This window comes from Musca autumnalis, unplaced genomic scaffold (genome assembly GCF_047663935.1).
Source record: "Musca autumnalis isolate F117 unplaced genomic scaffold, ASM4766393v1 scaffold_4, whole genome shotgun sequence".
NCBI lineage: Eukaryota > Metazoa > Arthropoda > Insecta > Diptera > Muscidae > Musca > Musca autumnalis.
The window spans coordinates 182654870-182681844 of NW_027411977.1; the positions used below are offsets into that span (position 1 = coordinate 182654870).

The window sequence follows — 26975 nt, forward strand, 5'->3', positions numbered from 1 at the left end:
CTTACTTATGGGGGATGTTAACCAATTGAGAGTAGAATTGCCAACCAAACCGGATTTACTTTGTGCTCATGGATACTCTCGTGTGTGAGTGTGTGTGTTGTGATAACGAGAGTTAAAGGCAAATGGCACAGAGGCTGACAGAAAACGACAACACAAATTGATACTCTTGTTATCGGAATCGCAGTGGCATGGAATACTCATTTAAATTGGTAGCACAGCCAGGCCCAGTGGTTGGTTGGTGGTGGTTGAAGTTTCTTATTTTCATTGTATGCCATCATAATGGTCGAGGTATTTTCTTCTTCTTCGACAACTTGGCCAACTACCGCGGTGGTATAGGGTTTCGTTACTGCTGCATCTATGTGTTTTTTTCTGGATGACGACGGGTTCATATTACAGTAGACAATTATTTCACAAAGGTGTTCGTACTCTCAAACACGCAGGAACGTACGTACGCACGCACAAACAACGGTCGTTTAGGTGTGTTAGATAACGAACGTTTAGGAAATTTTTCAATTTCAAAATCACTTCTATGCTGTAGGCCTAAACAAGAGGGCGCGTAAACGGTTCTAATTGAAAAATAAATTGAAATGAAAAACCGTCGATAACAAACAACTTAAAATGGATTACAAAAATATTAAGTGAAGAAAAAATTATAAGGAAAAGTGTATTTTGCAAACCCAAAACAAAAAATGTTTTTTTAATAAAGTGAAAGAAAAGAATATTTACCAAAGAGAATATTGAAAAAATGTATTAAAAAATTATAATAAAAATACAACAAAATTTCCAAAATAATATCAGTTACTAATGTGAAAATAATTACTAACAAAACACCAAAAATAAAATCTTAACAAATAAGTGTTAGTATTTTACACAAAGAAAAATCATCCTGGGTAGTCCGTATCTTCAAAATACGCCCCCGGGCCCGGATAGCCCGCTTCTTTTAAATTCTGTTGCAAATGCTAACTCTCCTAACACTGCTTCGTTTGCCTCATCTGCTGCTTCAACCTTAACTAAACCCTTTCAGTTATCACAAAATTCGGCATTTAATTTGGCTTTACGTTCGTCATCGAATCCATTAAACGCGTTTCAAGCTGCCGTAGCCGCCGGTATAAACGGTTTAACATCAGCATCATCAAATCTATATCGCTTTAACGAACGTCTGGAAGATAGTTTGGAATACACGACATCCAATCACAACGAACGCGACATAACCATGGATTTGATAAATCCCTATATGAGGCATCATTCCTTTGCCGCTGCTGCTGCCTCTCAAAACTCCTCGCCTGGAGCTGTGAGTTTATTAAACCGCAGTCCCCCCTTACATCATCACACTAATCACTTGGCAAATGGTTTCCCAGATCCCACACAAATGGATTATCAAAACCAGCTACTGGACTATCACAATGCCGCCGCTGCAGCAGCCTATGCTGCCAACAATAACAATCATCCTTTAATGCTGCTCAAACATAATTCCTCCTCGGATAAACTGCACATGGAACCAAAGTCACCACGTTCACCTGAGGATTCATCAACACCGCCACCCCACAATAGCGGCGGCGGCGTTGGTGATCACCATCAAAATCATTCGAATAATTCACAAACCTCATCCCGCCTACAATCTGAATCACCCGATAATTGCCACAGCTCACTAAATCAAAGATCGAGATATGACAACAATTCTAGTCCCGGTGTAGATAGTTCCAAGTCGTTTTCGGTCAGTCAACGGTCGAGTGAAGAAGCCGGCAATAACAGTGAATCAAGTCCACCTCCAGCTGATTATAGTCCTGAAAATCTATCAAGTCGTAAGTTTACATCCTCCAATACCGGTCATCCGTTGGGTATTCACAACAACAATAACATAAGTTTGGATCACAAATTACCTTTAAGTTTTTTGGGTCCACCTTTGGCGGCGTTACACTCTATGACTGAAATGAAAACGGCCGCTGCCAATGGTGGTCCAAATGCGGGTGGTTATGGTGGCGCGTCTCAAAACGCACATATAATGTCGGAAAATCGTATAACATCTTCTTCGTCATCATCATCGGGCAGTACAACAACAAATGCCCAAAGTCAGGGTACAGCAAATCCACATGGCATTGATACGATATTATCGAAACCACCACCAGTGACATCGGCGGGATTAAGTGCTTTGACGGGAGGTAAGTTTGAAGTGTTTGGAAATTGTAAAATTTTTCGGGATAAAATGGAAATTTGTCGCCGGAATTCGACGGTTTTTGTATTATTTAAATATGAACGGAAGGGTCAGGCACTCTGTGAAGATTTTCAACAGATTTTCCGATATAATAATTTGTTAATGTTCCTGTTGGGTAGAGTACAAGCACACTAAAAGACTAGTAGTTTTTCAATATATATGGAATTTCCAGATCGGACCAGCCGATCTAAACACCGTATATCGAAATCTCCCTATGCGGAATAGGTATTGTATATTTGTTTTGCTGAAAACCTCGAATACCGCGAAGTATTTATCATAGACACCTCATGTGGTACACCATTTTCCATATCTCAACGAGATAAAACCATTTAGCGATGCGTGTCCGAGTTCACAGTTTTTCCTACGGCACGTATTATAATAAATTTCCAGCTAAAAGTTCCGCTCTAAAGGTGCAGTTAAATCACTTATACAAGAGGCATCGGATCAATTTTGCACTTTCACTCATTCTTTTTACAAGGATGCAGTCCATTTTTGAGATCCTTATGTATGTACATATGTATGTAGTTTTTCTCCACAGCTCGTGTTTTGTTTGAGTGTATTGAACTGAATTTAAAGACCTACTTGGGATATATGCCATAACAATTTTGCAAATGTATACAGAAGGGTGGTGAAATTTTTACTTTTTTTCAAAGATTATTTTCTGTTGCATTAATGAATGAACTCTTGCCTTCAATGAATTAAATAACATTTATTCCATTTAAATATTGAAAAGCCTTCAACACAAACCTTTGTTTTTTATATCATTTTCGCTTAAATTTTCGATAACATTGTATGGGGTAACCGATTTGGTCCATACTTTGCCCAACGTAATATATCTACATCAAATAGATCAGATTCAAATACGCTATACTGGTCCATTACTTCCACCTCCCTCCCATACAGGGGCCTAATTACGTGGTTCGATTGGATCGAGTATTTGCTCGTGAAAAAGGTTTCGACACGATAAAAAAGCGGCATGACGAGATTCGATCGAAATCGTTGAAAATACTCGCAAATTTATGCTCAATTACTCGATAATTTTACTCGATAACGAAATGTTGTTGTGAGTACTCAGGTCGAAACAACTTGATATCGAATTACAGAATTAGGCCCCAGTATTTCCAAATTTATCGAACAAGTGCAGATTAAGACCTGTAGTGAGATTCTCTAACTCATTTTTTGAGTTAACGACAACTGTCGGTAAAATTAAAACGCAAAACTATGAATGTAAAGTTCAAATGAAAGTTGACAACAAAAAAAATGTTTTGGGCCTAAAGTAACATAGTTATGTAGCAATAAATTTTCAAAATTTGTTTATTTTTTATGTTTTTAGTGCAATATACTTTTGTTAAATGGAGCGTAACTACCAAGGTCCACTGGGGTTCAGTCCAATTTTTTTACTAATTAAATTGGACTTCCTATATTCCGAATAACCACAATTTAGCTGCAAATAGCTGCAAATCTTGCTAAAAATGGTCTTGAAATATAGCTTAAATCCTCAAAATACACAAAATCTGTCGGTACAGTTATATGGGGGCTATATCAAAATGTAGACCTATGTTCGCAATTTTTGGTGGAGAAGATGTATAACCAACGAGAACCTCCTATGCCAAAATGCAGCTTAATTGGTCTGAAAATGTAGACAAAATCCTAACAATACCGAATATCGGGAGTTACCGTTATATGGGGACAATATCAAAACGTAGACATATGTCCACAATTTTTGGTGGAGAATGTTTGTGTGCACTGGGAACCCCAAATACCAAATTAGGTACCTTAAAAGGGGCCTATACCCCAACGTGAATGTATGTCCACAATTTTTTGTGGAAAGGTTTAGTGATCACTAGAAACCCTAAGTAACAAATTACAACTAATTTGGAACGAAAGGGTTGCTTAAATCTTAAAAATACCGAATATCAGGAGGTACCGCTATATGGGGGCTATACCAACATATTATTCGATGTTGTTCATATTTAGTTCATTATTACCCACAGACACAGGCTGTGTTTGTGCAAAATTTCAGAAAGATATCTCCATTCGTTTCTAAGTTATTAATTTCGCGCCGCTAGATCAGTGATTTCGACCACTGTGGGCTGGTTATACAGCTTGCAATATTTAATATAGAGCTTTATAATTTTGTACAGAAGTTTCCATTACTCCTATGATATTAGGCATTGAAAATCGGTCCACGTTTTGATATAGCCCCATAGAACGGTGCCTCCAGATTTTCAGTATTTTGAAGGTTGTGGCCTTAATATACCACCGAAATGGCTAAAATTTGGCATTTAGTTTTCGTTGAGGGTATACGTCCACGTTTTTATATAGCCCCTCGTAGAAGGTTCCCTGCCGATTTTCGGTATTTTGAAACTTTTAGCGTCAATATCAAACCGAGTCAGCTGAAATTTTGTATTTAGTCTTCGATTGGGGTATAAAACATTACAGAAGAGAATTGTTGGTTTGAACTTTTGTCGGTATAGGTCTACGGTGACATTTGGTCTTCATTGGGGTATACAAATTTCCACCAGAAAGTTTTCGGTATAAGTCCCACACTTCATATACGTTTTCATATAACCCCATAGAACGCTACTCACGGTTTTCGGTATTCAACGAAAATCACTGGTATGTAATCTTCGCTAGTTATATAAAACATTATAACTGCTGCAAAACATCCCTTGCAAAAAATCAGGCAGTATAGATCCACGTTTGCCGCCAAATTAGTCACATTTTTCTACCAAATTAGTTGTTAGTTTGAAATTTGTGTTTCAAAAAAAAAAAAAAAAAAAAACTATTCATATTTATGCATTCCGGTTTTAGTCTAGTCCCCATAAACCCGTATTGCCTATTTGTATGTATTTCGATTTTTATACCCTACACCACTATGTGGTAAGGGGTATTATGTGTTAGTGCATTTGTATGTAACATACAAAAGGAAGCGAGATAGACCCATAGTTCCTTCTAGGGATATACATAGAATCACTTTCTGAGTCGATTTATGCATGTCCGTCCGTCCGTCCGTCCGTCCGTTCGCAACATACAGGTCGCATTTGTTGACCGATTTCGCTGAAAATTGGGGAATACCATTTTTTTAGCCGTCGGAAGATCAAGTTCGAAGATGGGATATATCGGTCCACGTTTTGGTATAGCCCCCATATAACGGTACCCCCCGATTTACGGTATTTTGACGTTTTCAGCTACATTTTCAGACCGATTTGGCTATAATTTGACATTTAGGGTTCTTAAGTGTCAATAAACATATATAACAAAACTTGTGGACATAGGTCCACGTTTTGGTATAGCCCCCATATAACGGTACCCCCCGATTTGCGGTATTTTGACGTTTTTAGCTACATTTTCAGACCGATTTAGCTATAACTTGACATTTAGGGTTCTTAAGTATCAATAAACTTATATAACAAAAGTTGTGGACATAGGTCCACGTTTTGGTATAGCCCCCATATAACGGTACCCCCCAATTTACGGTATTTTGACGTTTTTAGCTACATTTTCAGACCAATGTAGCTATAATTTAACATTTAGGGTTCTTAAGTTTCAATAAACTTATATAACAAAAGTTGTGGACATAGGTCCCCGTTTTGGTATAGCCCCCATATAACGGTACCCCCCAATTTACGGTATTTTGACGTTTTTAGCTACATTTTCAGACCAATGTAGCTATAATTTAACATTTAGGGTTCTTAAGTTTCAATAAACTTATATAACAAAAGTTGTGGACATAGGTCCCCGTTTTGGTATAGCCCCCATATAACGGTGCCCCCCGATTTACTGTGTTTTGATGTTTTTAGCTACATTTTCAGACCAATATAGCTATAATTTGACATTTAGGGTTCTTAAGTGTCAATAAACTTATATAACAAAAGTTGTGGACATAGGGCTACGTTTCGGTATAGCCCCCATATAACGGTACCCCCCGATTTACGGTATTTTGACAGTTTTAGCTACATTTTCAGACCGATTTAGCTATATTTTGACACTTAGGGTTCTTAAGTGTCAATAAACTTATATAACCAAACTTGTGGACATAGGTCCACGTTTTGGTATAGCACCCATATAACGGTACCCCCGATTTGCGGTGTTTTGACGTTTGTAGCTACATTTTCAGACCGATGTAGCTATAATTTGACATTTAAATTTATTAGGTCTATAAATAAATGTACCAAATTATATCGAAATCGGTTCAGATTTGGATATAGCTCCCATATATTTTTCCGCCGATTTGGCGTATTTGCTGCACCAAACACGCTATATACGTCCGATTTTGATGAAATTTTGAATGTGTAACTGAATTCGGTCTCAAAATAAATGTCCCAAACTACATCGAAATCGGTTCATATTTGGATATAGCTCCCAAATATATTTTCGCCGATTTGACGTATTTGCTGAAAACACGCTATTTACGTGCAATTTTGATGAAATTTGGAATGTGTGACTGAATTTAGTCTAGAAATAAGTGTAACAACTTATATCGAAATCGGTTCAGATTTGGATATAGCTCCTATGTATATTTTCGCCCGCTCTGTCTAATTTTGATGAAATTTGGGATGTGTATATATATGTATATAAATCAGTTCAAATTGATACATACATATCTCCTATATTTTACATATTCACAGTGGTGTAGGGTATCATATAGTCGGCCCCGCCCGACTATGATCCTTTCCTTACTGGTTTTCTTCAAATCTTCGAACTGAGATTGCTGAAACATTGCTGTTAATATTGTGTGTTGTCAGCGGATACAAAAGCTCAATTTGGAATAATGTACATTTTGGTCCATGTTTTGAAAAGAATAACTATAACCCCACATATGACCTCTTTTAAAGGGATTATCATAAGTTAAGATATTCTGCTCCTGCAAGGAATAAGAGGATGAGTTTAGTACTTTACTTCAATACAATTCGCGGTGGAGGGTATAAAAAGTTCGACCCGGCCGAAGATAACGCCGTTCTTACTTTTTTTATACTTAAATGGAATAAACGTTATCTTAGTCAATAATAGGCAAAAATTTATTCATTCCTGTGAGAGGAAATAATTTTTAGAAAAAAGGAAAAAGTCATTGCCCTATTGTATATACAACGTCCAAATGGAATGACTGTAACATGGTATTTCGGATTTTAAATTTATCAGTTAATTTTTATTTCTACTGAGCTCAGAATGATTAATTTGGGGTGCAAATAACAATATTGAACGGATAAAGAAATATCATAAGAAACCACAAAGCGTATTCGATTAGGGATTGGGATAGAATCGTCTTTCCATTTTTCCATTACAATTGCAACCAATAAATACTAATAAAAACATTTTTAATAAAAATGTAAATTCTTATTGGAACTCATTTAATTTGAATCATACTTATTATTATTTTAATGGCCTGTTTCACTAAGACTATTCGAATACAAATTCGGTCGAACTACTACCAAACTTCTGTTTTTTAGAAAAATATTTGATTAATTTTTTGTTTCAATCAAACAAACATTTTGTACAACAATAGGAGTTTGGCAGTAATTCGAACGAATTTGAATCTGTTTAGAGAAATAGACCATACGTTTTTTTAATATTTTCTGTGAGGAAAACACTTCAAGTGTTTTTAAATTAAACTCATTCAAATAAATATGATAATACCTTTCAATTGCCTTTGTGTTAATACATACATTCAAAACAATTTTCTTTACCCAGCCTCCCTGCTATAGAAAACTCTGAAATTACGCAACATGTTGTTATTATGCTTATGTTCAATATTATGTTCAAATCAAAAAAGTGACTAATAACTGACACCATTTGAGCGCTTCACAATTATTGATTATTTATTTTGACAATTATTTAATTTTTGAATTTTTCAAGCGTTCCCTTTGGCTTTTGACAATTATCAATGACAACAATAACTTAATGCTAAATAATAATGAACACAACAAGAATAGCAAACCAAAAATAATAATATTTTTGTATGTACCACAATCATAAATAATTTCAAGAAACTGGCCCTTACAAAAAAATTGTAAATTTTTTGACACATTATAAACCGACTTTAGGGGGACGACAGAGAGGCCAAGTAATAATTGTTGTTGTCTTGTAGTTTTGCTTTGTTAGCAAAAAACGTCAAATGATCGTCACAAATGCTTGAAATGCTTTATTTAATGACAATTAGTTATGGTATTTAATTGAATTTGACATTTTTCTATTGGAGATACTTTTGATACTCAGATGTTGTACCCCAACTATTGACAATTAGATTTTATGACAATTGATTGACAGTTTAGTTGTTTTTGTCTCATAAATTTTGTTTTTGTTTTGTAATGATGACTGGCAGTATTAACCCCCTTTTTCATATCATATTTTGTTTAATTTGTTTAATACTGTTTTCATATCAAATGGTATCGCTTAAATCAAAACTTATCAAAAAATTGTGTACCTTGTAAAGACCTTCAATTAATTAATTATGTATTTATACTTTAAATGGTGATATTATTTAATAGATTTATTGATGTTATTGTGTGCAGGAATTAGATGAATTTGCTAATATTGAATGGAATTTCAAATTTGTCTCCATTAAATAGTAATAATATTTTGGAATTGTAATAAAATAATTTCAAATATTAAACAATATTGTACATTTTATCCATTTTTTATATCCTACACTATTTTGGTGGATCCTTAAGAAAAAAATCACCAATTTTTTCCGAGAAAATCCCCGAAGGAAAAATGGGAGACTTCACACATATCAATGAGAGCAGCCTTATTCTCCTTCAACTAAATAATGTAGGACCCCAGTTTAAATCGCTTTTTACATGGTTGAAATGGTTTTGGACACCGTGATAGTGCATTTTCTGGGAGTTGGAGCCAGGGCGAAGAAAATATACCTAGGCAGGTTTTTTTGAGGGTTTTACTCAGATTTTTTCACAAAACAAATATAAAGAAATCTTAAAATTGAAATAAAAATTGATCTACTTCAAACCATAACAAATTTTGAAATTAAAAAAATTAATTTAGTTAATTTAAGTGAATAACAATTCCATCTTTATTTTTTGTTATTTCAAATTTGGTGCTCCATCCAGTAAAAAACTCCTTGCGAACAAAGGTCGATATTTTGAAATTTGTAGGGTACAGGAGCTGCCTGATCTGAGGTGTTTTGAATGTTTTCATATTATTGAGCTTCAGGAAAAATTATTATTGGGTTGTGTCTCAAAACCTTCTGTTTTGACACATTTTCATAATAGATGCGTTCCTTTACTTACCTGAGGTTACCATTTTTACCATTTGTTACCATTTTTAACCTGCAAATCGTTCCTTAACCCCAAAAAGTGGTAAAACTGGCAGCAATTTTTAAGAGAGTGAGAGAGGAGAGAGAGCAAATTTGCTTTTCTCTTCTACCACAGGATACCAGACAAATTTTTGCAGGTAACAAAATGGTAGAAATGATTTTTCGATTTTTATTTGACGATTATTTCACAATGAAGAAAAAAATTAATGAAAAACAGAAGGAAAAGTCGAACGCTGACGAAACAAAATTAAAAACTGTGAAATAAAAGAAGCATTTTTTTATGTTTCTTTTTGACATTGCTACCAGATCTACCATTTTCCGTTCCTTTACTTTTCTGGTAAAATGTTCATGAGAGAGCAATTTTGAGCAATTTTAACACTTTTACCCAAGGCGAATTTAACAAGGTGATCCAATAGGCGAATTCCGATCGTAGTCTTCATTTGCTGTCAGATTTTTTCGCGAAATATTCACTAAAGTTAGACGAAAACGGTAAAATATTCTTCGTGAAGCTTAAATAAAGATGTTGCACACAGATATTCTTTATAGAAGCGAAATATTTGTTATTTATTTTTAATTAAACTTTTGTTTTGACAGCAAATGAAGACATCAGTTGGTACTATTGTATCACCTTCTTTATTGCACCATGACTTTTACCATTAAAAAAAGTAAAGGAACAAAGCTAATACTCGTATGTACGTTTACCTTATTGTCAAAGATGTAATCTCAGCCTGTGACAATGAAAAGAAACCAGCCCAGTATGGATTGTTTTTCCCAACACATTACTCTTTTAATAAGTACTGCGAGAACTATTCAAAATAATGATGAAAATTTGTTCGCGAACAGCTCTTAATCTTTTCTTAAGCAAATATGTTTGAAATTTTGTGGTGTAGGTACGGGAAGAAATGGACCGATATAATTCATATTCAAATTTAATATATTCAATCGCCATTTTAGTTGACGGCCGATGGGGTTTTGCAGCTTTAGGGTATTTATCTCAGTATAGACTTACTCAATGCCTCATTTCGATATTTATCATGCCCATCAGGCACTTTACTTGGTCACCGTAAGATTATTTAGAGCTTTTCGACCAGCATGTCAGGAAGCATATACTTGCCCAGGAAAAACATTATATCGCTGTATAAAATACCATGAGATTTACTTTTGGTAAAAAATTTCAAACGATCCTTGAACAGCTTTTAAACTGCAGTTAATCGAAAATTTCGAATATTTGTGAAATAGGTGCCCAACATATAGACCTTCCTGGAAGAAATTTGGCAATGTGCAAAGTTACGGACGCATATTCAATTCGTCAGTATTTGTGCTGCGAGGACAACATGCTAGAATAATTTTCACTGCACTGCACCGGAAATTTTTTTAAATTTTTGTGTGGAAGGTATCGGGAGGAGTGGAACTATATAGCTTTGATCTAAGTTTGGACAAAATATTACGAGGATTACATTTTGTCCATTTTAGCCAGCCAGACCGACGGACAAGGCTAAATTGACTTCAAATTTTCGGGAATTGTTTCGATGAGCCAGATTTTGGTCATATGAAAGTGTATATATCCTTGTTAGCCTAAAGAATGAGGGTATAAAAAGGGCGTTGAGTTCGGCCGGGCCGGATTTTTTATACGCTCCACCATAAATTATATTGAAACCTGATTTCAGCTATTTCGATTGGATCATGGGGATGAAACATTCAAAATACCGAAAAATTATCTGTACCGACAATTTTTTGTCAGAAAAGTTATTCCCCCAACAAAGATTTAATTCATAATGTTAGCCATATGCATAGATAATGTGGCTAAATCCTCCAAAAATTCCCAAAATTGAGAGGTACCATTCAAGATGTGGTCCTATACAAAATGTCGGCTATTTCAAAAATTTTAAATGCCGAAATCGGGGGTACCTTTCTATGAGGGATATATGAAGACGTGGACCTATTCCAACAAATTTGAATATTTTCGGTAAGGTATTGAGTCCACAACCTTCAAAATACCTAAAATCGGGAGGTACCATACATGTGGGCTATATCAAAACGTGGACCGATATAGCCCATTATCAATACTCAACATCCTAGGAGAAGTAGAAACTTCTGTACCAAATTATAAAGCCCCACACTTAATATATCTGTATCTTGATTTCAACAGTCAGACGAATGAATGGACGGGCTTTTATTTTTTTGCACAAAAAAAACTGTTAAAAACACTTTATTGACAAATTTTAAAAAATTAAAAAAATTGTAATTTTTCGAATCCCACTACCAAACAATACTTAACATTTTTGTAGTTAAATGAAAAAAAATTTCAAGAAAATCAATGATTGTACATTGGTAAAAATTTATTTTAAATATTAAATAGCGAAAATTGCATCCAAGCCCACTGTCTTTTTGGATAGCTGATAAGAAAATGAAAAATACAAAAAAGATTTTTTTTCTATTTTGACCAATATTAAGGAAGTTATGAAGTTATCTTTGCATATAGTTTTTACAGAATTCGATTCTTTTGAGGCGCGATATCTCTGAAACCTTTAGTCAAAAAATCTGAAAATATAATGAAATGTTTTGCTGATGAGCAGCATCCCCACAGTAAAAAATAAAGGAAATCAAAAACCTTATTTTGAAAAAGGGCCTGCTTTCACTCAGAAATCCCTGTATATACTTTATATGGTTTCCGACGAATAATTTCCATGTTTTGCAAATGAAATGACACTGCTAATATAACCTGCATCAGAAGATGCCGATGATAAGGTAATTTGGATATTAATAATACTTAAACCAAATTTCAGAATTCCATCTCTCTCCATCTTTTTTCAAAACCTCCTCCGTATCTCCACTCTACACACTAATAGTGATCCCAACTCAGAACTAATCAGTACTTTTAGTAATCTTATATTAAGTATGTATTTCCAAGACCTGCTTTACATCTCATCCTTACGCATCAACAACGAATCCCAGCTCTATCCGTTTACCCAACTTAAGTGTAATTTTAGTACTTTTTGTACACAAAAGTACGAATTTCCAAAAATACATTCCTCTTTGTATTTACCCTACCCACCAACAGTGTCCCCAATGACAAATTTCAAAATTCTAGCTCCATCCAGTAACCCAAATCCAAATTGTAAGAAATTTAGTACCATTTAGTACTTATCGCACAAATAAGTACGAATTTCCGAAACCAAATCCTTATACCAAACCTTCTTCTCAAATTATAATTTTATAATTTTTAGCTTTATCAGTTCAAATAATACCAAATTGTACAATATTTAGTACACTTTAGTACTTTTCGTGCACTCATCGTTCGAAGTTTCTAAAATCCTTTGGTAAATCTATCATACACTCATCATTATTCGAAGATTGGACTTGAACTAAGAGGAGATTGACAGTTTTTTTGGTAGAATATACATTTTACATATTAGGGATTTGTAAGATATCAAGCGGATATCTGTTAAAATATCGATGATGATAATTTTATGTATTGGATGAAGTCTGCATACAAAATAGAAAATATTTTTCAAACGCTTCTTCTCTGAAAAATGTCAATATGAGCATTTCAAATTATATGAACACCATCATATACGTCAAAATTAGCTAATGTGTGAACTATATATGATAGATAAAAACCAATTTTCAATTCCATTTCCATAAATTTTCCTGTAAAATTAAACAAACTCATCAGTTCAATGCTAACGGAAGTACAATTAATTTTTATAACCACAATGACTCAATGTTGCCCACAGGCAACATTTGGTAATTCCCTAACCACGTGGAATTGATAAGTTTTTTTTCGCAGAGGACTTATTATTGCGACTACTAATCATAATAAATATGAAAAATATTTTTATCTCTACGGAAAAAAATCGGAGTTCAAAGGGTTAAATAATACTTTGCAGATTGCATTTCAACAATTTTTAGCTAAACAGAAAATTTGTCTATAAAAACTTTTCAATCTTTCGATTGTGATTAAATCAATTTTAATCGGTTTTGGTAGATTTTAGAGTTTTTTTTTATACATGCTGTCAACGTCGAGTGCCATTTCAAAACTTTTCACATAAATATCGTAGGAAGAAAAATCCAAAGTTGACAGACCACAAAAGTAGACTTCTATTTTTAGACTTTCCTACCCAAAATAGATTAAATAGATTAAGTATCCCTAAGCCTTGGCTGGCACATCCACCCCAAGAGCCACCCTCAGCCAAAATTTCAAGATTCGAGCTTTAGCCTTTCGTCTGGGAGTTGATAAGTCAGTCACTCAGTTTATATACATATAAATATTAAAATACCGTTATATAATATCCCAAATTTAAATACTTAAATATTAATTGTAAATTTATTTTCTCATTTTTATTTTCTAGGTGGCATACCACGTTTCTCAATAGCAGCTGCTGCGGCGGGCATGGCACAATATTTGTCACAAAATCAAGGAACACCTCTGAAGCCACATGGTGCTCATATGGTTGAACGGACGCATCTGTATTGGCCTGGTTTGCAGGGTTTGGTAGCCAATCCAATGGCGTGGAGAGAAAGATTATCAAATACAAGTAAGTAGGCAAGCATATCTAAATTTATTTTTCTTTTTAGCAACGAACATTTGTTCCAACTCATTAACAATTGAAAAAGGTGAAATCGAAATCAAATTAAATGAAAATAAACAAAGCAGAACTTTAACAAATTAAAGAAGAAAAATAATGAAACCAATAAAAACGAAATGACTTAAATAAAATCAAATTAATCATAACCTCACAATGATGATGGCAATGACGATGATGTGTGATGATGATAAAGCATTAAAAAGGAAGAAGAATGAACGAATGAAATGACATTAAGATGAGTTGGCGAATTGCAGGAAGGCTTCTTGCTATCTCCACAATTATCTGGTAACACGCGTCTTTTTCTTACAACTATTCCTCACCTGGTAATTTGGAGGGAACTTCCAAAGTTTTTAAAGAAAAATGTGAAAAAACCTAAGCCACTGATATTGATTTTGATCATGATTAAGCGATAATTGATTACCCTTCCCATCTGATGATTATAAATAAATATGAATGAATGAATGAAAGAAATCTCTTGAATGGCCATTCGTCTTCCAGTAAATTATATGTGTATTCTGTTTATGATATTGTCTGGGCCATTGTGGCTGTTAATGAGCTGTTACTAATTTAGGGGGATCTGTTGCAAAGATCATTGTAAAACTCAACTCCAAAAAGCAAACAATGTAAAACTCATTAAATTCATTCAATGCTGTCGTTTCCCAAGAAAATCCAATAAGGATGACAAAACCAAAAATCACTTGGGAGCAGCACCAGTATCCATTGTTTACCAACGAACGCGGTATCATCTACATTATGGGGGTCAAGTGTTTTCTCTGCTCTTTGTTGTTTGTGGTTGAATGGTTTCTCTAAACATTGAATGGAGTAGAGAAACTGAACTGCATCAGAAAAAATCACTTCTTGGTTGCATCTGTAAAAACACGAAAAAAATAATTGTGTGGTGTTATTCTTGTTGTCACTTCTGTAAAAATGCTGTGTATTGATTTGTTTTTGTTATAACGAGTCTTGTTAACGAGCGACTTTTCTTAATGTCATTAACAGTGATATATTTTGTGGTTAATGATGGTGACCATGACTATTTTGATTGTCATTTATTAACAACGATGCACTGGAATAAAATAAATAAATTCCACACACGAATTGAGATTGGAATGCAGTTTGAGTGTGAACGAGATCTAAATTGACTCAAACCATATGGAGTTATAATTTATTTTTATACTCTCAGTATTATGTCTAAATAGGCTAAGAAAGATACGATCAAATATGTATGTGGGTCACTAAATTTGTTTCAGACCATCTACAGCGATCTACCCCAGTTCTTCCATTTGCGTCATTGCTTGAATGGCTGGTGCGCATAAAAGCTCATAAAGTGAGTAACCGATTTAGCCGAAACTTTGCATATTATAATGTTGCATATTATTCCTATGTATATTGAGTTTAGAGATTGATAATATCGGTTCACTCCCCCGGGTTCCTTCCTCACCAAAATTCAAAATTTGTTGATTAAGTGTAGTTTAGAATCTGTTCTGGGATAGTTTTGAACGTTGAGAATTCATACTTTCTGACATAATGGTTCGAAAGCTCTAAAATATTCCACTAAAATTGCCAGTTCCCACGAAGAGTTTCGAAGGGAGTAACCGTTTTAGTAGAAACTTTGCACAAATTGAATTTCCTATCAAAATTAAATCAAACCGAAGATTGATTATATCAGTCCACACCTTCGGGTACCTCCTCTCCTAAAGTCAAGACTACATACATCCATATGTTCCCACAACATCTCCGGAGTGAATAGAGAGACTTTTTCATATCAACGAGTGCCCGCGGATTCATATTGGCTCAATGATATCGGACCTACTTTTTGTCGCCGAGTACGAACGGTAAGTCTTACGAAGTTTTTAATGCCTGAAATACTCAGCAAATGTAAGCCAAACATTACTCTGAGAGGATTTGCCAGGCGGACGTGCTTACCACTGCACCACGGTGGCTCAACACTATTGTAGTTAAATCAGTTTTAAATAAAATTTTACACTAGGTTTTATCGTTCTCCAGACTAACTTGTTGTCCATAAAGTATAGGTCTTGTAGCATATATTGTCCAAACACATTATTTGGTTTTCATAAAAGTATTCGAAGGTTATCTGAAGCGACTCTAGAGGACTTTAGATTGATCTACACGACCTTAAGCATCAGTGTGAATAACCCGTCCCTTTAGCTGTGTATTGTCAATCAGATTTTCCGTATGTTCTTCGTCCTCTTCATTCTGGCCTGGCGGACGTAGGATCTTGACTTTGGCTTCCTTTATGCCAAAGAACAGTTTAGTTCTCAATCTCTCGAGTGCCTCCACTCCGACCTCAGCTATTGAGATAACTGAGCGCATACTGTTATTTATAGGCTGTTCAGTGGCTAGTTCGGACCCCTAGTTCATATTGGTCTTTGTTAATTTTCTCCAGGCATTTCACTAACATGGGACTGTCGCACTCGCACATGATACTTGTGAGAACATAAACGTGGGGTTCTTGAATAATGCCTATGGCAATATCCTCCTCAGCCAGAAGGATCGGCAGGCTGTGTAGTTGTAGATGTGTTGTGATTCAACTTCTTTCGCTTAGCGGGCTTTGTGTCCTATGTTCGGGAACGTTGTTGTTTGGAAATTTATGGGAGATGGTACGTACAGGGCGGTACGGCATTCTCACTGTATCATTGTACTACCTGAGCAACTGCATGATATCTAAGTCTGTCTGATAGCTCTTTTCGGGTCAAGTGCGATGATGGGCTATATCGTCCAGGTTTTGTTATAGCCCCCATATAACTGTACCGCCCGATTTCAGGTATTTTGACGTTTTTAGTCATATTTTCAGGCCGAATTAGCTATAATTTTACATTTAGGGTTCCTAGCGACCAAAAATTTTATATCCAAAAAAATCATGGACATAGGTCCATGTTTTGATTCAGCTCTCACATAGCGGTATATCCCGATTTTCGGTATTTTGAGGACTTTAGCTACAATTTTTAACCGAACTAGCTATAATGTTACATTTGAGGTTCTCCGTAATCAAGAAACTTGTCCACCAAAAGTCGTCAACATAGGTATTTTGAGGATTTTAGCTACAATTTTTATCCGAACTAGCTAAAATTTGATATTTGAGGTTCTCATTTGAAGCTCCTATTGTGCCAACAAAAGTTGTCAATTTGGTACAGTCCCCATATAATGGTACATCCCGATTTTCGGTATTTTCAGGGTTTTATTTTTTGACGGAACTACCCGACATTTGACATTTGAGGTTCTCTGCAGTCACGAAACTTTCGAACCAAAAATTGGCAACATAGGTCCACACTTTTATGTAGCCTAATATAAAAGTAACACCTGATTGAAAACATTTTTAGATTTGATTAGATAATTTGGTTTTTGTGGTATGCGCGGTCGAATAATAATTTTGCACCTAAAATAGTGGGCAGGCAAGGAAAATAATTATTATTAGCAAGAAATATTTTATGGTTTAGTATATAAAGAGTTCGGTCCGGCCGAACTTAACGTTATCTTACTCTCTTCTAAATCATGCAGTCTCTACATTGTGGCAAGGATACTCAATGTTATAACATATATAAGGAGATGGACCATCGAGTTACCAGACTTCTTTAGACACTTTCGTCCATTCAGATCCTCATCACAATTACTTCACAACATCTCTTTACTCTAAGCTTTAAAGCTTTAGAAGAATGAAATCCTTGTTAAGGACAAAGTTGTACGGATTGAAAAAAACTAGTTTGTTTCTCTTTAGGCGAGTTCACAATTTTGAGTAAACATTGCATATCACGATATGTCTTAGAACTTTAGAGTCAAATAGATTAAAGTGCAAATTAAAAAAAAAAACATATTTCCCAAAATACTGATCTGAACAAATTTAAAATTCCTCTCCTAACCCTTTCAAGTTTTTTAATTGTTTTATTTGAGAATATCGAAAACTTCCACATTGTCATGGTTCAAAATATATAAAAATAACAAACCTCCTTTGTCTTACACCAATTTTAAAATATATTTAATTCACTTCAAAATATAAACTATATAGCCTTTGCAATAGTGATATAAAAATTGTTCGCAATCTCCACATTATTTTCGGCAAGTTCATAGGAAAATTAGGTATTTATTTTCTACTTATATACAAGTAAAGTATACCACGAATTTAATACACATACACAATTAATTTATTTCCATGAAAATCTCTGCAACACATGTTTATGTTGAATACGAAAGCTTTTACAGAATATGTTTGTAGATATTTATGTATGTAATTACATGATGGTAGCATGTGCGTCAATGAAAAGCTTTCGTCTGAAATTATAAATCCTCCATATATACATAAACAAATCACAAACACACAATCAACAACAAATATATTATATACTTTGTTTTGGGGAAACAAGGCAGACAGTCTATGTATATACAGATTGCAGATGGAGGCAGATAGATATTTAAATAAACAACCCTGTTAAGGAAGCTGTGAGCTTGAAACACAACATGCTTTCTAGAAACATACAAGCCTACATACATACATCAACAAAGTATCATAGCCTCCATCAGAACTTTTATCATAGAATTTTTATGCGGATGTTAGTATGGTTGTTAACATGACAAGAACATGGTTTTCATTTGGAAGGGAGAGACCTCCCTCTCTCCCTTGGAAAAAGACACAATAAAAAATGAAAGGAATGAAAATATGTTTCATGTTCGGTGTTTGTTTGTGTATGTACATATATCTCTATGGTAAATCTGAAAATTCCTTTTTTATTTTTTCCACACAGAGAAAGAGCATTGTCCTTAAACTTATCTTCTACAATTTGTATGCGAATGATGATGTGGCAACATATTTTCATCCAGACTATCTGTATACTCTATATTTTCGGGTTGCTCTTCATATTCTTGCTGATGATGATGAAGATTTGTGTATATATAGAAATTTGTTGTTGTTTCTTGTAGATACAAAATAAAGATTGCTTGTGCTTACAATGTCTTTTAAAATGTTCAAACTTTATTTTCATTATCAACAAAAATCGATGTTATAGACCATTGTATTGATATTTACATATATAAAGAATTTACATATAAATGTGTACGTATATAGCACGGTTTATGCGTTTTTAAATAAAATGCGGTATTGATATCAAATAAAAATGTAGAAAAAATATTCAGCAAATGTTTTATTTTGCATATACGTATTTATATTGGCATTTAAATGTATACATATTATGTACGTATTTGTATGTTTATGTAGATGATTATATGTACAAAAAACCCTTTTGTAAGCAAATAACTTAGTTAGAAATATGGCGCCGTCTACATGTGAAAACAATAGACAAAATGATACTTAAAATATTATGTGCTGATATATTTTCGATATTTGTACTCAATGTGTAAAACAAGAACGAATTACAAGGTGTTTAAATATAAAAATGGGAGAATACCAAATAATTGTAAAAAGAGGTGGTCCGAAATAGAGCGCTGAATTTTTAGGTTCCTTATTTATTACTCGTAGAAAATACGACACCGAGTACTACATCATCCTCTTGGTAAAGTACCCATGCAAGTATGTTATACACACAGAGAGTAAATAGGGTCAGAGCAAACATTTTTGAAAGCACAACAGGGTATTGTAAATAGGTCAAAATACACATTGTTGCAGCAACAACATATATTTTCCATAGTTAAAATGCCATATTTTGCTCTCTAAATATATTTGCACTGAACATATTATTTTTTTTCAAGTCGATGCACGTGCGATAGCAGTTTTAACCACCTTTTAAAAATTCCTTTGGTATTGAAAGAAAACAACGCAGAAGTTCTGTCTAGTGATACGAGGGGAACTAGAAAATTTTCTGGACTAACAATGAAAATATAGTTTTATTGTTTTCTTAAGTAGTCTCCAGCATGATTTATAACATTTTTCATGTTCTCAAAACTATTGTTGAAGCATTTTTTCGTTGGAAGCCCTGCGATCGTATTTATTCACAATTTCTTTGCACCAATCGACAAGAGCCTTTTTGTGCGATTGTAAAAGTGTGATGGATCTAACAAAAAAACCAATTTGTGCGGCCAGTAGTTTATGCAATCTCAAATGTTAGTTGATGGAAGAAATGGCGCAGAATGCCCATATTTTATGGTCGTATGTCAAACTGTCCTGAGTACGTTTACGATAAAAACTGTCAAACTTTCCAAAAAATGTTAAATAGAGTCTGACAACACGTCGTCTTTCCTAGTCCCGAAACTTTTCTAGGTCCTCTCGTAGGCAATCTCGTTCATTGGTGGATCGTTCTTTTTCATTCCGTTTACCAAAAGGAACCAAGTCGTTCATTTCGTACGTCGGCCCATTTTCGTTCAAGATTATATTTCACTCTATAATTTTCTTGTGTTCGTGCTTATTTTTATTATCTTCAGTAGTCGTTTTATCAGTCTTACAGATATGAAAATAAATGGCCCGTTTCCACTTTCCAATCATTAGAGTTATGATAATAGTTCTGTTAGTTCATTTCAAGGAATCATTCCTTTGAACTTGTTCGTTCATAAACGATACAACTTAAAAGCGGCGAATATCGATTTGTCGTCCGTGGATCCTTTCGTGGATTTGCCATGTCTAGAAATACATTGGTAAGGCCAGATTATTTTATTAACCATAGTCTTAAGGGGTTTACACAAATGGAATTGATTTCAAAGGTTCTTCTTTGCCCTATCATCAATATTTGATATCGAAATCTTGTTAAAATGGTCCTTCGAGATCATCAGTACACTTTAAGCAAAAGTTATCAGATATCCTTCGTCATCCTTACACCATATCAAATTTAGTTTACCCTGGCCAAAATTCAGTAACATATTATAACATCATCAGATTTCTTCCAATTAAAATTCCATCAAAAACGGTCCATGTTTGCTGAGCAATTATGCACGTGTTTTAATTTTTATGTTCTTATGCCTCATCGAAATAATGGACTTTTGACCTCAAGTGTGTTCGGACGAACTTAATTTCAGACAATTTGGAGTCAATTTAGCTCTGTCCGTTCGTCTGGTCCGTGCGATAACTCTCGAAGAATGTAGCCGATTTGCTTCAAACTTTGCGCATAGTAATATTTCTTCCTTAATACAATAACCAATCTAGTAATATTTTGGATGCCACCGTAGTGCAATGGTGCGCACACTCGCTCCAATTTGCTCCAATCTTGACCCATCGTAGAATTTCTTATTTTATACAATAACGAATCTAGTAATATTTTGGATGCCACCGTGGTGCAATGGTGCGCACACCCGCTCCAATTTGCTACAAACTTTGCGCATCGTAGTATTTCTTACTTAATACAATAACCAATCTAGTAATATTTTGGATGCCACCGTTGTGCTATGGTATGCACAGCCGCCTTGCACGTCCGGGGTTCGATTCCCAGGTCAGACAACATCTTATTTTCAATTGTGACAGAATACCCGGCAGTGTAATGTTAACAACATTTCCTGAGTATTTGAACCATGAAAAATTTCTCTACAAGTGGTGTCTTAAGACACGCCGTTCGGACTAGGCATTAAAAAGTACGTCTCATACCCTTGAGTCAACATGAATCGGGGTGCACTCATTGACATGAGAGACATGTCTTCTTCGTCCCTTCCAGACATTGATCAGGTTCGAATATGGACAATATCGGTCATCGTCTTCCATACAAATATTAAAATTTGTGGGCTTAAGTGCAGCTTAAGGACATGGATCCTTGTTGATATTATTTTGTAATGAGTTATTCGGTTGATGTAGATGCCAAATTCTTGCTTCCCAGCAATAATATAATATTCGTTGCTAATCAAAAGATGTCGTGCTTTCTCTCTCTTATCATTAGAAATTGTTTTTTTCTTCTTCTCACAGTTTGAATATTGTGATCCTTTTTATTTATATAAATAAAATTTTAAGATTTTGGCAGCTGAGTCATTAAATTACAATGCCAATACTTAATGTCGTGCTGTCTGCATCACTCCCTTTTATTGCAAACACCGTTTATTTGTCTATAAACAATAATTCGTACCTTTTTTGCTAATTTGTCAATATTTTATGTCCGGCAGCAGTAGCAATGGTTTCAAATCGTTTATATCAGCCCCAACCCCCTATTAACACCAATAAATATTACCTTCATATAATAGCCATAAAAATCTAAGGCAAATGCAAACAAAACAAAATAAAACACCCTTCAAATACCAAATGAAATGAATTGAATACGTGTCGAATTTTATTGAATTTCTCGTAGGATTATTATCATCATCACTAATATCCCTGAGGATCTCATGAGACAATATGGATTTAAGTGATGATTAATTGCATTATGGAAGGAAGCAATGTAATACAATAAAATATCTCTGTGATAAGCTAATATTTGCAAAACGCCAATAAGTTAACACATTGTCGTAATATATTAGCGGATTTGAGGTGGAATGTGGTGGATGAGGTACAGCAAAACGTTAAAATGTTGCGAATTTTGTTTCAAATGAAACGTATTTGGATTTATGTAAAATTTGAAAAAAGAATCAGTTGGTTTGGCTATTTCTTTGAGCTAAATAAAAGTAATACAAACTGCCAATGACACAAGGAGCTTTCAAAAAAGGTGTTGGAATTTTATCATCTTTTATAATAAAAAGTTTGTAAAAGTTTCCATTATTACTGAGAGCTATACTAATTTTTATACATTTTAAAATTAACAGTATCTTACCTTTTTATTCGCCCAGCTGTTGACAAGAACATTACCCTTATTTGGTTATAGAGGGTGACATTAATGGCTCACTCATCGTAAAACAGTTTTGTTATGGTCCTTAATAAGGACAAACTACAACAAACCACCACCACCACCATAACTCCCCTTCCAATAAACGTTTCAGCACAGCAGAAAAGGTACTACTGAATGCCCACATAAAACAAAACGAAATGAATGGGGGGAAACTGTCAAGTACCATTTCCTTGGGGGCGTTTTGTTTGCTCAGGATGGTGTTTTATTGGCTTCAAACAACCTCCACCTCTTGATACCAATTACTAAACACAGGAAAGAAACAGGTTAAAGAAAATGTTTTAAATGGTAGCTTAGGGAATTTTGTTGTTGAAATGAAAGAAAAATTGTTTTAGGTTAAGCGTGTGGGTGGATGGTGGTGCTAATGGTTGTGTGGTTAACCCAACAATGTGGGTATTTTACGGAAAAGCGTTCCTCAATTAGCTTTTGAGAACATTTATTTAATTAATTTATTATCTCTATTCTATTACAGGGTAGTCTTAATACGGAGTTTAGTGTTTTTGCATATGTTTAATTAATTTTATTATTTTAGAATTTTAAATCAAAGAATGAAAATAGTTACCCAACTAATTTAATTTGAGATAGATATTAGTAGTTCAATATTGTTGTTATCGGTACTTCTTAAAGACAGCTTTACTTTGGTCGTTACTTAACTAAAAATATTTAAAAATAATAATTAAGGACTTAAATATTTCCACTTAAAACGAAAAAGGCAATTCTGTGGTACTCCTTGCTGGCGCTTCAGGTACTCCTTGACAGTCAATCTTCTTGCACCTTCGGGTGATTGTTGCTGATTGGAGCTACTGGTAGACGCTGTGGCCGTGTTTGACAAGATCGCCATGTAGTGTTTGTCTGCAACTTCTTATTGTTGACCAGGCATATGTGCTGGCGCTTTAAAAAGCCACTGGCTTTAAAAGAAAATGTCTGCAAAAGGGCCCAACTGCTTTGTTTGATTTTTCTGAAATGTTGAAGCTGGTTTAGGTTCTGTACAACTTCTGGCTTTATTCTCAAAATCTTCGTCCTTATATAAAATAAACATAACGTCATTTAATGCTATTTTTAATTTACTTAATCTATTCTTAATCATAACAATAAAAAATTCATAAAACTACAGCTGATCTACTTAACCTACTAACAGCTGATCAATATTAGGGTGGTTCACCTTGATATATAATTGTTAACTAACTACATTACACTTGGCTACGTTCCATTATTTTCTACAAGGCTTTAATATTTTATTTAACTTAGTTACTATATTTTGAAAACTTTCTTAATGAAATTCATTTCCTTTTTCTTTACAGTGTCTGCCAATTTATCACAATCCCATCAGCATCATCAGTCAAACGATAAGGATGGCAAAAAGAAACATACCCGCCCAACATTTAGTGGTCAACAAATCTTTGCCTTGGAAAAGACATTTGAACAAACCAAATATCTGGCTGGACCAGAAAGAGCCAAATTAGCGTATGCCTTAGGAATGACTGAATCACAAGTTAAGGTGAGTAAACAAATAAGATTTTCTATAGAATTAAAATATATAATGGAACTTGCCATGCAACTAAGAAAAATAAATCTAGCGTTAGCGTTCAAAGCAAAAACTCATAACTTCAAAGTCAGCGCAAAAAGCGTTTGATATGAAGAAAATACATTTCTGTGGCCAAGTATCCGCGTTAATGTACAAAAACACATTTGCATTTGGAAAACGATAAGTTCTAGGACAGAGAAGCCATTACATAGTCGATACGTCCGAAGATTTGCTTTACCACCAATGAAACCAGGTAACGTAATTTGGTGACTATGTGGGTTCGAGTCCTTGGCTTTCCTTTTTCACTTGCAAATAATTTCAGATCATCAAGCTTAACTCTAAACGAGAAAATTAACAAATAAATCTATTTGGGTAAATAACAAAAATTAAAAAAAAGAAAATAAGAAACTTTGGCATTGTTTAATAAGGCAGGAAGACTATAGCTTGGGATCTCGCCACAGATCCTCATAATTTCCCTTATTTTTGGTTTCTTCATTAAAATACCTTTTTTACTCAACCTCATTCTGACTTTCTTTGGGACTATCTAAACTGGAAGAACAAACAAAACCCATATTCCTTCTTATTATTTTATTATTTCTTCAAATTATTTTTACTTGTCACAAATAGTTCTTTGGCAACATTTTCATCATAAATTTCCTAATCCGAGAAATGCTGTCGGAACTCTTCAAGATTTTTTTAATCAATTTTTTACGATTCTAACACTTGTGTTCCATAAAATAAAATAAACACTTCTAATATAAATAGCTGAATAATTTTTTTTGCTAAAATTTGTAATAATCAATGATAATACTTGATATTTTCTGATGTTATTTTACGAATTTATAATGTCAACTGCCTCAATAATGTCATTTTGCCGCTGAGGCATCACTTATAAAGAATGCATAAAAACATATGATGAAAAAAAAAACACCGAACCTATATTTCTGTCATTGAATTTATTTGATCATTTTCTTGTCATTCGTCCAAGCTATCTTTCACTCAATTGCCTCGTGTCAATAGTTACTCTATTCTTATATCCCTGCCAAGCCAATTGTGGTGAAAGCAGCCATCATCATATCCCTCCTAATCATTTGTTTCCTTTCAGTCATGCCCTGTAATCAGGCTCGTGCTTTTGTGGTATTAAATTAATCCCTTGTTCACGTTTGCTTTATTCCCCAAACGAATTACAGGCTCAGGTGTGTGCGTGTATTTTAGTACTATAAATTAGCTGTGATTCGTACATCAGTATACGACGAGGCTCACGACTTCAGTTTTTTTCTGTGTTGAGTTTAAACAAAATGTTCGCAATGATAAATGTTATTTTATGGCCACTAGAAGTTGAAAAATATGCTAAAAACATATGTACAAATGTTCTATTTTTAGAAAAGTAGAGGTGAATTTATGTTCAATTACACCACACTCCGCATTACCAGAAAATTGAAAAATAATGGATTATTTCTTAAAAATTTTACAAGGTAAAAATACTTATTTTACTCCTAACTATGTAATCACTATGGTGGCACAGAGCGTGTGTGTTCGACTACAATTCCGCAGCTTGTATTTTCAACGGCCACAGTCGTCACGAGTTTTTTTACAAAATAAAGAACTGTTGGTGGTGCATATGTAAGCATTTAAACAACCACTAATGTTCAAATCCAGCTGAGAGGAAAATAAAAATATAAAGTGTGTTGAAATTGAAAATAAATTCCATTTCAACTGTTCTAATAATAGAATATTCACATGTTTATTGGAACATTTTTCAACTTCTGGTGGCCATTGAATAACTAGTTATCCTAGTGGATATAGAATAACTGGTAACTCAGTTTGACATGCCCTTTTTAAAATAGGGGGGTAGGGGGTTTTGTAGTAGTTAGGAATACCAAAATGTACTAAAAAATTCGTTATTTGGTAATGATTTTTATACTGGGATAAACAACTCCTCGTATTTTCGCTAACACAAAACTCATTTGCGAAAAATAAGAGCCGAAGTCACAACACATTATTAACCCATTATCTTTCTGCCTACTCGTAATGCCGAAGTTAGTTTTGTAATGGGTTATTCGGCTCACGTGGCTCTCATAGGTTTGCTGAGTTGTTTTGCTTGATAAAAAGTTATAACGACTACTGGCTATTAAAATTTCAAACTGGATTAATGACGGCTCGGGTTAACGTTTACCGATCGCTTTAAAATTTCATATATAATGTTTTTGGATAAAATAGAAAGAATTAATAAAAAACTTGTCGTTTTTGGGCCGTCCTATTAAACATATAGGGTGATTCGAGAAACCGCTCACTCAACAAATGATTAAACAAGTAAGAACGGCGTTAAGTTCGCCGGGCCGAACTTGTTATACCCTCCACCACAACTTGTATTGAAGTAAAATGGAATAAATAGTTTCCTTTCGTGTATGAAAAAGACTTAATTTTCAGCAATTTCGGTAAAACAATGTGAGGCACCATTCTATGGGGCTATTTCAAAACGTCGATCTATAACGACAAATTTCTGACGGAAAGTTTTTAGGCTCAAAGAAGACTAAATACCAAATTTTCTATATTTCGGTAAGAGAATGTGGCTAAAACTAAAAAAATACCGAAAATCAAGAAGTAAGCTTCTATGGGG

The 26975-nt window shown here is 34.3% G+C and overlaps 1 protein-coding gene across 1 annotated transcript in view; it reads left to right on the forward strand.

The window, feature by feature from the left end:
* The first annotated feature begins 276 nt into the window (after positions 1 to 276).
* Positions 277 to 26975, forward strand: part of HGTX (HGTX homeodomain transcription factor) — a 33784-nt gene continuing 7085 nt past the window's right edge. Inside the window, exons 1-3 of the mRNA XM_073982841.1 lie at positions 277 to 2159; positions 13838 to 14023; positions 24132 to 24328. Of these exons, the coding sequence (XP_073838942.1) occupies positions 1214 to 2159; positions 13838 to 14023; positions 24132 to 24328 (1329 nt within the window). The 5' untranslated portion in view covers positions 277 to 1213. The remainder of the gene's footprint in view (positions 2160 to 13837; positions 14024 to 24131; positions 24329 to 26975) is intronic.